The sequence below is a fragment of the Lupinus angustifolius genome, chromosome LG19, assembly GCF_001865875.1.
Source record: "Lupinus angustifolius cultivar Tanjil chromosome LG19, LupAngTanjil_v1.0, whole genome shotgun sequence".
Classification (NCBI taxonomy): Eukaryota; Viridiplantae; Streptophyta; class Magnoliopsida; order Fabales; family Fabaceae; genus Lupinus; species Lupinus angustifolius.
The window spans coordinates 4,687,833-4,701,748 of record NC_032027.1 but is presented as its reverse complement, the minus strand read 5'-3'; the positions used below and the strand labels follow the sequence as shown (position 1 = coordinate 4,701,748).

The 13,916-nt window shown below is 36.1% G+C and overlaps 1 protein-coding gene across 1 annotated transcript; it reads right to left on the bottom strand.

Annotated features, from left to right (window-relative positions):
• LOC109333615 (iron-sulfur assembly protein IscA-like 2, mitochondrial) lies at window positions 1,969–5,161 on the bottom strand. The gene is made up of 4 exons (XM_019569136.1): window positions 4,854–5,161; window positions 4,159–4,289; window positions 3,958–4,066; window positions 1,969–2,226 (listed from the first exon to the last, which is right to left on the bottom strand). The coding sequence occupies exons 1-4, from the start codon at window positions 5,046–5,048 to the stop codon at window positions 2,161–2,163; spliced, it is 501 nt and encodes a 166-aa protein (XP_019424681.1). The 5' UTR covers window positions 5,049–5,161; the 3' UTR covers window positions 1,969–2,160.

Sequence of the window (13,916 nt, the reverse complement as noted above, 5' to 3'; positions counted from 1 at the left end):
GAATTTAATCGATCTGTATTGTTTACTGTGCTTTGGTAGCTCCCTTCCCCAAAGGAAAAGCTACAAATGAAAATAATGCCCTTTTTGTATAGCATGGGTAAACAAACAACACACTCTCTCCGAGGCACCCTTCTCCCCTTTCATTTTCTTTATCTTGAGAACTCATAAAATTATTACCAGACATAAATTGTTCTTCACTGCCAATTGCCATTTCTATCTCTACCTAATTATTTCACTGATCTATCTCTCACAAATTTGTAATTTGTAGCCTTTCTTCCTCGATTGATCACTTTCTTAAGAAAATGAAAAAATAAGACATTGGGTTATCAATTTGTCATGATTAAAATTTCTTCTCATTTTTGGGGCAGCAAATTCCATTTTTATGAGGGTTAGGAGGCCCAATTAAAATTTGGCCTTGGGCCCTTGGTTTGCTTCTGTTGATGAAGCTTATCTTTTCTAATAAGGATTGGGTAGATATAATGACGAGGAAGGAAAAATTGTGTAGTACATATATTCTAGCTTGCTGACTCTTGGAGTTGCATGTTTGGGGCATGTTCCCATTTCTGTATTTTCTTCTTTGAGTATGAATGCTTATCATTTCTGATTGTTAAAAGTTTTTCTGTGCCCCATTTTTACTTCATAGAAGCTTAATCATAACTTCAACTTCAAGATAGATGTGAGGGATTCATGTGTCTAGCTGTGGGTAATTTTTTGTGCTCCCTATGCTAGGGGACAAATAGTTATTTAATTACTGAGGATTCTTGTTTTTATGATTATTACTTTACATTATTTTTACCCTTGAACAATAACTATATTATATCATAGTTGGATTAAGTCTTGATTGTTATTGTAATTATCATTATATTCTCTTCTGCAGAAACGATATGAAGACATTCCTGTGCTAGGGCAAAGGCCAACGGATGAGTGAATTTCGGAACATCTTGTTAGCCATTTTGAAGTTTTACTTGTATTCATGGAAATTTGAAGTGAACATTATGAACTGGAAGTAGTTTCCAGTTTTTCCAATAAATGTCATATGATTGTCTCTTTCAATCAGGTTTAGTTTCATTTGTAGTCGCTGGAAAAGATAAAATATTGAACCAGGCAAAATTCTGTATCTTTTTAACGATTTATGCTGAAACATTTTGGTTAATGTAAATTGCTTGGCTTTTGAGTGAGCTTAGTTACTTGGATTTAACAATGATCAACTTATAAATGAAGCTGTGCAGACTTCGTTTTGTGACTATTTGTGAATGGAAATAAGAAAAATGATAGATTCTCTTATAAAATTAGCTTACAAATCTTTTTACATATATTAGGTGACATGTTACAAGGTTGTATTTTTTTTATTAATGATCAACTTTTAAATGATACATGCCACATTGTGGTTATGAAGACCTGTAGACTAACTTTGTAAGTAGATTATTACCCGAAAATAATGCTACTCATATAATATAAGGACATCTAAAAGTAATATGCAAAAATTAAGACTGTATATTACTTTGTTTTAGATAACTCAATGACTGAATAAAGACTTTTAAATCACATGAACTTCCTTGTCGTGATGTCCTTATGTACAAATACTCAAATAGGGCTGGACTACATGGATGCGGAAGCACTGAAAAAACTTATTAAGCAAATTTATCGTCTTTTGGGGCCTGGTTTAAATAAAGAAGGCAAGTTCACTTTGTGTAATATTGATTCTCTTATGTGTTCCTTATTACAATCTTATGGGATGATTTCAGTATTTCCCACTTGTGTCTCAAATTAATCTTATAGAGGGAAAAAAAAGGTTTACTTCATTGCCTGCCATTCACTAAATCCTCTTATATATCACTTAATCCAAACTCTATTGGAAAGAATATGTCCTAGTTATTGTCATTATATGGCATTATCCATATAATTTGCTTCAGACCGCATATCTACTTTGTTAGCCAGATTTGATAAAGGGCGTAAAAATCTCCTCTGTATGAATACAGGCTAGATAAAATGCCTGATAATTTATTACAAGTACAGTTGCAGCTTACAATGGTATTATAATTATACAAACAATAAACTCCATCTTCAATTCAATCGATCGATTAATAGAATATAGTTTGGAAGGACTTAAATCGATAAAATATCTAAGTATTGGTGGAGGATCACAGACCAGCAAGATAATTATTGTTTCACCATGAAGGAACTTTTACAACTGCAACCACCAACAGCACTGGGATTTTCAGTCACCTGCAAAAGAAAGCAGAAACTGAATGTAAACTTTTCTTTGCCGAGATTAATCAAGAATATGCTTAGTCAACCTCATAAACAATGTACTTTGCTCCTCTAAACCAAAAGTTCAGTGGTTTATGATTATACAACCACCCTCGTATAACATATGGCACACATGATAATATCCTTTTTTTATACACCATATACACATGATAATCTAATCCCATGATTTTTACAATAAGGTATAAACTCTGCAGTTCACTCTCTACAGTGCACCCCTCACTTTAGAAGTGTCAAATTCAAAAACAACAACGACCGAGCTTTAATCTCAGTAGGTAGGGTCGGTTACATAGATAGAACAATATCATAATGCTCTATTATAAATCATGTTCATTGACAAACCACACACCTCTTTTCCCTTATGCTCATCACATGTTATTATCATTTGATTTGCCTCTAAATATGTCTGCAGTCACATTAACACTTTTATGGACACATTCACATACAATCCAAGGGCATTGCACTTGGTCCAAGTGTAAACTGTGCACATCGCTTTTAAGGGTATGAGATTAAACCTTTTTTGTCACAAAAATTGTCACAGCTGATAATGGCTAATTGTGACTACACAGGGTACTTACTAACATAATTAAGGTTCAGAGAATACTGGTCCTTAAAATTTGAAGTTTCTATGGTGCTGTACGTATTTTAGGAGGACATCATACTCCAACCTGTTTCACAATTTAAAAATTGACATGTAGCCCTGGTCTATGGTGTTGAGCCACAGTTCCTCTTCCGAGCCAATATTATCCTATCAACAATTTTTTTCTTATGTCAATCACATTTTCCAGACACGTCTTCATTGACAGCTCTACTTAGTTTGAAGTTTGAACTGTTGATAGAGGTGTGCCCAAAAAAAAGGTGTTAGACGATAGATGCCCTCAGTGCTCTCCCCAGCAAAACTAGTCAGAAGAGCAACTGCAATATCCAAATAACAAGCCAGTGCAATTTGTATCGCTTAATATGCTCTTAAAATGTGTGGAGCACCAAAGAATCTTCTGTTTAAATTTTTGTATGGAAAGAATTCTAAGAGCATTAAAGGCATTGCTTGGATAATCACATAACAAGTCAAATATATTTGAACCTGAATATAGCAGTGATATTTCTCTAATTCTAACTCAGCATTAACACATGCAAGTCAGCAACAGGCATTGGAATGGACATTTCCCAGAACAAGCTTCCTTCAGATCACTTGTAAGATATGCTTGCAGGTTGCAGCAGCAAAAGAGTTCTGATAGTATAAAAAAATGTGCAAGTCCTCATGCGTTTCAAGATTCAACTAGACAGAAGGATATGAATTGCTACAGCTGATAGCAAATTTTCCAACGGGGAATCTGCCCTAAGAAACTTTCTTCCCTAATTATTACCATACTGCTTCAACACTCTCACTATTGCACTTTAAGTCAGCCTATATAGGCAACCCTTTCCATAGTCTTACTACAGCTGATAGAAAAGTTTCCAAAAGAGAATAATACAACCTAAGAAACTTTCATCCGTACTATTTCAATACTTCTTCATTCATCTATCTGCTCTCGGTACATGTGTACGACATTCTCGCTAGTGCACCTTAATCTAACGGTAACCCTTTCCTTATTTACTGTGTGTGACCCAATACATATTAACGTTATAATAAAGTTCCATGTTTTAATAGGAGTGAAGTGCAAAGGAATTAATGTGAACATAGTTACTTACTACAAAAGCAGCACGGATTAGCTCCTCGACATAATCAACAGTTGCGCCTTTTACAAAATCGTAGGAAATATTGTCAACAACCAGTTTAATCCCTTCCTTCTCAAAAATTCTACCAATACAACAACAAAAGTAAGTTCTAAAATTGTCAAATGCAAGGGTTTTAGCATGTTCAATTTCAGTGGCAAAAAGGCAAATAGATACCTGTCATCAGAGTTAACGGTATTATCAAGATTAAAAACGTATTGAAATCCAGAACATCCGCCAGTTTCCACACTCAAACGAAGCAATTTTCCAGCCAATGATGATTCACTTCCTTCTAGTTCCTTCATTCTCTGATCCATATTGCAGAAATGGTTTGACATAAATTATATGTTTGAAATGTTCAAGTTCAAGGAAGTAAGAGATATTTAGCACAAATACACAGAAATGACACAACAAGGATATAAAGATATATAGACTATCAGACTCTGTTTGACTCAAATAGATGATAAGTTATCTGAAAACTTATAATATAGTTCAAATCTAATAACCTACGAGTTGAAATGTTTCGAAACTTAATAACCTAGCCGAAATAAACCCCTAGCTTAAGCATAAGCTACCTTACGCAGCTTATCAAATACAGGCTTATAACCTTCTAGCTTATTCAAATAAGCCATATTAAACACAGTAATTCATGTTTGATCAAACACTAGCTTATAAGCTATATTTGATTGGTGCTAGTAGCTACGAAACACACAAACAAATTTTAACATGATAAGATACAATCTCACTATAGTAAAAGATATAAAAGCTAAAATGAAAACACATCTTAAATCAAAAAACGACGAATAACGCTTTCAAAATTTAACACGATTCTTCCTGAACACAAAATACATAGAGCGAATAAGGAACCGTACCCGAACGCAACTTTCGGTCATGTTAACGGTTTCCGTCGAAGTAGAAGAAGATGAAGCGTGATGAATAACAGGAGCAGAAGAAGAATATGAAGAAGAAGAAGAGGTTGTTGTTGTGGCGGTTATAATAAACCTCTGGTTCTGACGAAATCGCGAAGCCAAATACGGTGCAAGCCTTCGAATCAGTGACGTCGACATAGTTTCTCTCTCTAAACAAATGTAACTGTTGATTTCATGAATCCATGGAAATGAATCGAGAGCTTCGTTCTTCTCTCCCAATTTCGATTGCGTTTTTTTTATTTTAGAAATTTTGTTTTAGTTCACGGTCCAGATTTTTACACGTCATCGAATAAATAATCCAACGGTTCGGAAATTGGTGAGGAATTATGAAAGGGGTTGATAAGGTTATTTGGGTAAAATTGAAGTTTTTGCAATAAGCAGAATAACAATATTTGATTGTTAGTGTAAGAACCTCAGATTTTCCCAATCTCTCTGTTTCAGTTTCATTTTCTGATCTTGATTCAATATGAACAACTTTCTCTTTATGGATTGGAACAAATTTCCAATCAATATATGGTAATGTTCAGATAATGTTGGCCATTAATTATTGTTTCTCGATTCACCATATTGATATCTTTGGTTGTTATAAATTGAATTTATTTATATATATATGTACGGTAGAAAATATTTAATTTTATATATTAAATAAATAATCATCGTTCGAGCTAATGAATTGAATTAGTCGAGCTAATGAATTGAATTAAACAATTCACGAACTCTTGACGAACCAAAGGAATTCTAGCTGACAATCGAATTCAACAATTTGTGAACTTCAACCAAACTGAATTTGAGCTAGAAACATAGTTTATTGTCAACTCGAGTCGAGTAAATCCTTATCGAGCTAAATTGAATTGAACTCTAGTTTAACTCGGTTAATTTTCAACCCTATTTGTTGTATATCACAATTTAAAACTTTTCTTATAAAACATAGAAGGATGATCCAGTGTGTGAGACTCCCTCGAATCTTACTTTTTCATAATAGATGTGTACAACCTTACTATGCACATGTAGAGATAATTTCCATAATGTGAACTCATAACCTCTTAAACATTGAGCAATAATCTTATTGTTTGTATAGCCAATGTGCTAAATTCTTTCTTGATAAAGGACTACAAACTTGTATATTGATAACTTTTGATTGTTGATTACAATGGATCATGTCTCCATTTAATCACTTTTGCATTGGAGAATATGCAACAAACTCAAAGTGAAGAGCAAAAGTTTACATTGCTAAAATTAGATATCTCAGACAAAGGTAAAGATTTTATAGAGTTACTGCAACAACTCAGTGTTAGTGATTCTGTTTCCACGAGAAATTTGAATCTCGATTAGAACTAAGTTCCCTTAGAAATGATCATGTTATTTGAGTTATCTAAGATGAGGTTTATGGGAATATTGTTACAAGGGTGATGTAAATTAAGGGGGCAACCTATAATTTGTGGAAAATAATTTTACAAGTAGGCGAGTCACTTGAAGTACATATTCTTGAAAAGAAATTATGATAATTTTTAGTTATTATTTTAATAAATTGAGATTTTATCCTCACGGGTAGTCTTAACATTTATCTTAATCTTAGGAGTATTTTAAATTATTGTTAAGTATTTTATTTAAATCATGTAATATGAGGGTTGGGCATGTAATCCAAAGTATGTAAGACAAGACTCATTCAAGAAAGGCAAGTCATCGAGGCTCATCCAAGTAAGTGTATCAATTTCCATCATTTCAAATCAGATTTGCAAAGATACAATGTCATCATTTCATTCAAGTAATCTCAGGGCCAAGGCATAGAAAATCAAGAGTTAATTCACCAATTAAATACTTTCCTTATTTAAGATCTTTGAAGAATCTATCCACATTCAAACTCAACCAAACAAAGAAAAAATAAACACATTGCTGAATATTCAATGGAATTTCGACCAACTCATGTCAAAACAAATCAGCTATTAAACTCTCACTAAAGACTATTTAATTACATGTTTAATTAGGATTTTAAATTTCCAATTAGGACATAGTCAATTTCAGAATTTTCTATTTATGTATGCTTTTGACGATGAATGAATTAAGTTGAATTTTGTTTGGATTAATTCCTGTTTAGTTGAGCGTTGCTCTTAACTTAGAACATATCAAGACTAGTTCTTGTGGCGTTCATAGACGTATCACCATTGGTGTGACACCTTAACCTTGTTCTTATCAAGAATCCTTCCTTATGGTGAACCTCATTAACTTATCAGGCTACTTTACTTATGGTGCCTCCATCTTTATCATTTTCCACTTTCTTTTATCCAACACAAACACATAAATGTTCATAAACCAAAAATAAATAATAATTCGGCCCAAACACTAATTCTATACACATTTCTCCTATAATTACAAACAAAACATGACCATTTATATAAAAGTGTTATTTTTCGTGAGTCAAATTAAGTTTTAGGCAAGAACGATTGGCCAAAACACAAACCACCCTTAGAGGTTCGCGTCATCTGGTTTGTTCACATTCTTAATAACTTGCATTTCTCTGATCTGTTCGTTAAAATACAAGCATTTGTAGCACAAATAAACTTCAACTTGTCTGCAAAATTATACATACCAAGACCTTGTCTATTACAAGGAATCTTTTTAACTCCTAATCCATTAGTAACTACAGATGATACTACTTTATACAAACTGAAGCTATTGCACCTTAACAAAGACTACTAGTGGCATAAATAAATTCCACAATATAGCATCTTCACCACCATCAAATCTAATGCATCAAAAGAAGGCAGTGTGGAGGCTACGCCGCGGGTGGTAATACAATGGCGGCAATAAAACTCAAGCCCCTGAAATTTCAAAATCATTACAAATCAAACATTGAAGTGGCGTAATGCAATTTGACAACCTCAAGGGGCTGCCTTAGAATTATAGGATCGTTTAGCTTGAAATTAGGCTTTGTGAATGTGTGAATTCGGTTTTGTCAAATTAGGGCAATTTTTGGGTTGATTTGCTTCGGTTTGGGGTTGTATAAATAGGCTAGGGTTTGTGTATGGTTTGAGGTTTTATGGCCTCGGTTTGGTTAGGTAATTTTAGGGTTGGAGGGGTTTGAGTTAAGGGTTTTTGGCTTGTAATTGTAGATGATGATTTGTGGCTGTTTAGGGTAAAGTGATGTGTATGGTTCCGGATCAATGGGAGATGAGGTGATTTAGGGATGGTTGGGTTCGGTTGGGGGTTATATGTTAGAGTTGTCTTTTGATTTGGGCGTGGGGAAGTGTAGGGCAGATTGTGATGGCTTGATAAGGAAGAAGGTGGAAGAGGAATGAGATGGAAGACGCCACAAGCATGGAAGCTTGATAAGTCAAGTGTTGCTTGCCACAAGCTTAAGAAGCTTGATAAAAGCTCATCAATGGCCACGGCCAAAGGATAGAGTTTAGGAGAAGTGCTCTCAACTAAAACAATTCAAATTTACTCAAAATTCAACTTAACTTTTATTAATGATTTGATCAAAATATAAATAGGCAAAGTTGCCTTGGCTGAATAGATAAAATAGAAGATAGAAATCAAATTATCTTCTAATAAACATAAAAATAAAATCCTAAGTAATATCAATTGGTTGAGCTGAATTGCTTGTTTGACTTAGTCTTGAGTGTAATTCGGTTTTGGTGGATGGTTGGCCGAATTTGTTGAGGAGAAGGAAGAGACTTGATCAATTTGACTTCATCTTGAGGAACTAATCATATTTAATTTGAATCCAATCTGATTTGTTGTTGGTTGGAGATGAGATTAGGATTCCCTATTTTATAGCCTTGTGCACCTTAAAAGATTGAGCTTCCTATCTTCTTTCCTTGTTTCTAGCCGTGTGCATCTTTGGGAGATTGATTAATCTCTCTTTAATCTTCATATAATCTTCTCTTTATCTCCAAGTTTGAAAACGTGTGCCATATACCCTTGAATTCAAATTCAAATCTATCTTCTTTCAAATCCAAATTCAAATTCAAATTCAAATTCAAATTGCTAAAACAAACCTATCTTCTTTTAAATTCGTTTTCCCTCCATGCCTTATCTCCTTGTTTGCCTTAGAGATAAAGTGTTAGCTGAATTGCCTTATCTCCTTGTTTGTCCTTATAGATAGAGTTCCTTACGTGCCTCCTTCCTTGAAATGATCATGCATTGACTTCCATTTGCCCTAGCCACGTGAAAGGCTTACCCTTGAACCTAAGTAAACTACTTGGTCATGAATATGGACCAATGTTACAAATAATTCCCAACCCATATTACATGAATTAAATACTAAAAATACTTGAAGGAAATTAAACCTAAGACTACATGAGAATGCAATCTCATTTATTTGAATAATGCAAATAAAATAAACCAAACTATGCTATAAATTCTTTGCAAGAACATGGCCTCCAAAAATCATAGGTTGCCCCCCTTGGTTTACATCATACCCTCTTTCTTGAAAAGAATTTGTCCTCAAATTTGAGGTATCACCACCTCCTGGATCAAAGACCATCTTCTTGAATTGTAACAACCAATTCTCCACATATTCATCATTGATTATACCCTTGATGAATAGTCCAGCAATAACACATGCACCAAATAGTAATTTTGTGAGGAAACGTTCATCCTTAAAAAACTTCGTAAGAATTGAGTCATCAAGGCTTGTGCTAATCACATCCATATGAATAACTTGCCCAATGTAAAAGTCAGCCTCCAAAATGTATGGATGAATAGGTGCTTCTTCTTTAATAAGGTTCACTCCAAATTCCTGCAAAATGTTGTGAATAAAACTAGGCAAAGACTTGTTAGTAGTAAAAAGAATTTCTTTAACCTGGAGTGGAGGTAGGGGCTGTTTTGGAACCAAAATATTCTCACTTCCCTCTTTTTGAACTTTCTTTTCACACACAATTGCCTTTTTCTCCTCCTGAGACTTGTTAGTAGTAACTAAAATTTCTTTACCCTGTAGTGGAGGTAGGGGTTGTTTTGGAACCAAAATATTCTCACTTCCCTCTTTTTCAATTTCCTTTTTACACACAATTGCCTTTTTCTCCTCCTCAATTTTTTTCTTCAGAGTCTTCTGATCCTCAATCACTTGTGTAGGAGATAAGGGACGTAACACCAACTTTCGATTTTGGTGAAAAAAAGTGTATTTGTTTGAAAATCCATCATGGATGGTCCTCTTATCCATGTGCCATGGACGACCCAAACGTATATGGCTGGTCTCCATGTGAACCACATCACAAAGAACTACATCTTCATATTTCCCTATTGAAAAGGGAACCTCCACTTGCTGGTTCACAATAATCCCCCCAATCTCACTTAACCATTGTAGTTGGTAAGGAGTGGGATGTGGTTTAGTCTCAAGGTTTAGTTTTGAAACTAACCTTGAACTAGCCATGTTGGTACAACCACCATCAATACTTAATAGGCAGATGTTTCCTTGGACCAAACACCTAGAAAGGAAGATGTTTGTCCTTTGGTTGGCCTCATTGGCCATGACTTGGGTTTCAAGCCAAAACTAGCTCTGATGACCACTTGATGACAACCTCAAGGGGCTGCCTTAGAATTATAGGATCGTTTAGCTTGAAATTAGGCTTTGTGAATGTGTGAATTCGGTTTTGTCAAATTAGGGCAATTTTAGGGTTGATTTGCTTCGGTTTGGGGTTGTATAAGTAGGCTAGGGATTGTGTATGGTTTGAGATTTTATGGCCTCGGTTTGGTTAGGTAATTAGGGTTGGAGGGGTTTGAGTTAAGGGTTTTTGGCTTGTAATTGTAGATGATGATTTGTGGCTGTTTAGGGTAAAGTGATGTGTATGGTTTCGGATCAATGGGAGATGAGGTGATTTAGGGATGGTTGGGTTCGGTTGGGGGTTATATGTTAGGGTTGTCTTTTGATTTGGGCGTGGGAAAGTGTAGGGAAGATTGTGATGGCTTGATAAGGAAGAAGGTGGAAGAGGAATGAGATGGAAGACGCCACAAGCATGGAAGCTTGATAAGTCAAGTGTTGCTTGCCACAAGCTTAAGAAGCTTGATAAAAGCTCATCAATGGCCACGGCCAAAGGATAGAGTTTAGGAGAAGTGCTCTCAACTAAAACAATTCAAATTTACTCAAAATAAAACTTAACCTTTATTAATGATTTGATCAAAATATAAATAGGCAAAGTTGCCTTGGCTGAATAGATAAAATAGAAGATAGAAATCAAATTATCTTCTAATAAACATAAAAATAAAATCCTAAGTAATATCAATTGGTTGAGCTGAATTGCTTGTTTGACTTAGTCTTGAGTGTAATTCGGTTTTGGTGGATGGTTGGCCGAATTTGTTGAGGAGAAGGAAGAGACTTGATCAATTTGACTTCATCTTGAGGAACTAATCATATTTAATTTGAATCCAATCTGATTTGTTGTTGGTTGGAGATGAGATTAGGATTCCCTATTTTATAGCCTTGTGCACCTTAAAAGATTGAGCTTCCTATCTTCTTTCCTTGTTTCTAGCCGTGTGCATACTTGGGAGATTCATATAATCTTCTCTTTATCTCCAAGTTTGAAAACGTGTGCCATATACCCTTGAATTCAAATTCAAATCTATCTTCTTTCAAATCCAAATTCAAATTCAAATTCAAATTCAAATTGCTAAAACAAACCTATCTTCTTTTAAATTCGTTTTCCCTCCATGCCTTATCTCCTTGTTTGCCTTAGAGATAAAGTGTTAGCTGAATTGCCTTATCTCCTTGTTTGTCCTTATAGATAGAGTTCCTTACGTGCCTCCTTCCTTGAAATGATCATGCATTGACTTCCATTTGCCCTAGCCACGTGAAAGGCTTACCCTTGAACCTAAGTAAACTACTTGGTCATGAATATGGACCAATGTTACAAATAATTCCCAACCCATATTACATGAATTAAATACTAACAATGAAAATAAACCTAAGACTATATGAGAATGCAATCTCATTTATTTGAATCAATGAAAATAAAATAAACCTAAGTAGAAAGTGACCTAAGGACATAAATGTCCTCCTCACATACCCTCTCCTGGGTCAATTGTGTCCTTTGAGACTTTAAGGATCCCTGCCTTGGCTTTGGCCCTAGTTGTAGGACCATCATAACTTCTCTTGCCCTTGGAATCAAAGGCTGCCCTAGGAGGGTTTACATCATCCCCTCCCTCTTCAAATGAATTCGTCCTCGAATTGCCTTCATTCTTATCCTTTTTCCTATCCTTGCCATGATCTTTCAAAGAATGGCTAAGTGTAGAAAAAATTTCAGCCTTGGGAGTAGGAACAATGTCAAGTGTAGGCTTGGCCATGGACTTGGCTTTTGCCTCACTTTCCTTCCTTTCTTCTTCAATCTTAGCCCTTAGCCTCTTTTGGTCCTCATGGACTTGTTTAGGGCTCTGAGGGGCTAACACCACCATGTGACCATGGTGCATAAATGAGATCTTGTTGGTGAAACCATTATGGCTAGTGTTCTTTTCATATTGCCATGGTCTCCCCAACAACATGTGGCTAGCTTCCATAGGAGCCACATCACATAAGACCTCATCATGGTACTGCCCTATGGAGAAGGGTACCATGACTTGTCTATCCACAACCAACTCACCCACATCACTTAACCATTGGAGTTTGTAAGGGGAGGGATGTGGTTTAGTTTCAAGGTCTAGCTTTGACACTAGCCTTTGGCTAACCACATTAGTGCAGCTACCTCCATCAATGATCAACATGCATACCTTGCCTTGGACCAAACATCTTGAGTGAAATAGGTTGTATTTTTGGCTTTCTTCATGCCTCTTAACTTGGCTGCCCAAGAGCCTCTTCATCATCAAAATATCACAATTAAACATGGATGTATCATCATCACACTCCTCTCCACTAGATGGTTCGGATTGGGACTCAACGACACCATTAGTGATCACCATTGTCCTTTTTGTAGGACATTGAGAGGCAATGTGACCATGGCCAAGACACTTGAAACACTTCACGTTTCTAGTCTTCCCATTGGTCTCCATGGCTGGTTGGGTGGTTTTGTGGCTGCCCACGGCCTCCTTGGCCTTAGGGCTCTCCCTTTTTTGCTCATCTCTCCAAGAGTGGGATTTTGACGTACTAGAGGAGTACTTAGACTTCTTCCTCTTAATTTGGTGCTCCACTTTGATGGCTTTCTGAACCAAGTCATCTAACTCCACATATGGCTGCAATTCCACCACATCTTGGATTTCTGGATTCAACCCATGAAGAAACCTAGCCATTGTTGCTTCACGGTCCTCATTGAGGTTGGACCTAAGCAAGGCTAATTCCATGGCTTTGAAATATTCATCTACTGTTTGGGACCCTTGAGTGAGCCTTTGTAGCTTGTTATGCACATCTCTATTGTAAGAATGAGGTACAAACCTTCTTCTCATTGCTCTCTTCATTTCAGCCCATGTTTCAATGGCTACATCTCCACATCTCACTCTATCTTTTTGGTGCTGATCCCACCAAACCATTGCATACTCTTGAAATTCAAGGGCTGCCACCTTGACTTTCTTTGCCTCTGAATAGTTGTGACAATTGAAGACTTGTTCCATCTTCAATTCCCATGCTAAATATGCCTCTGGATCACTCATCCCCAAGAAAGTAGGGACTTTGATCTTAACACCATCCAAATCTCCTCTATGCTCACGGTTTGGGCTTGTATTTGCACCCTCTCTTTGCCTTCCATGTCCACGAATTGGGCTAGCATGACCACGGCCAGGGCTGCCATGGTGCTCTCCATGTCTCCTTCCATGGCCACGGTTTGTTCCATCATGGCCACGGCTGCCATGTCTCCTTTCACTATTATAGGCACTTGAATAATTGTACCTATCCTCATGTCTCGGCCTCTCCTCTCTCCTAGGCCTCCTTCTTCTTCTTTCATGGTTATGATTACCATGATTTTGTTCATCCAGCCTTCTATCATAATGGATCCTCAACTCCTCCAATTGTTGTTGAAGAGTTTGGAATTGGGCATCCATCATGTTTTGAAGTCTCACGGTTAGTGAGGCTGATCTTGGTGAAACCGT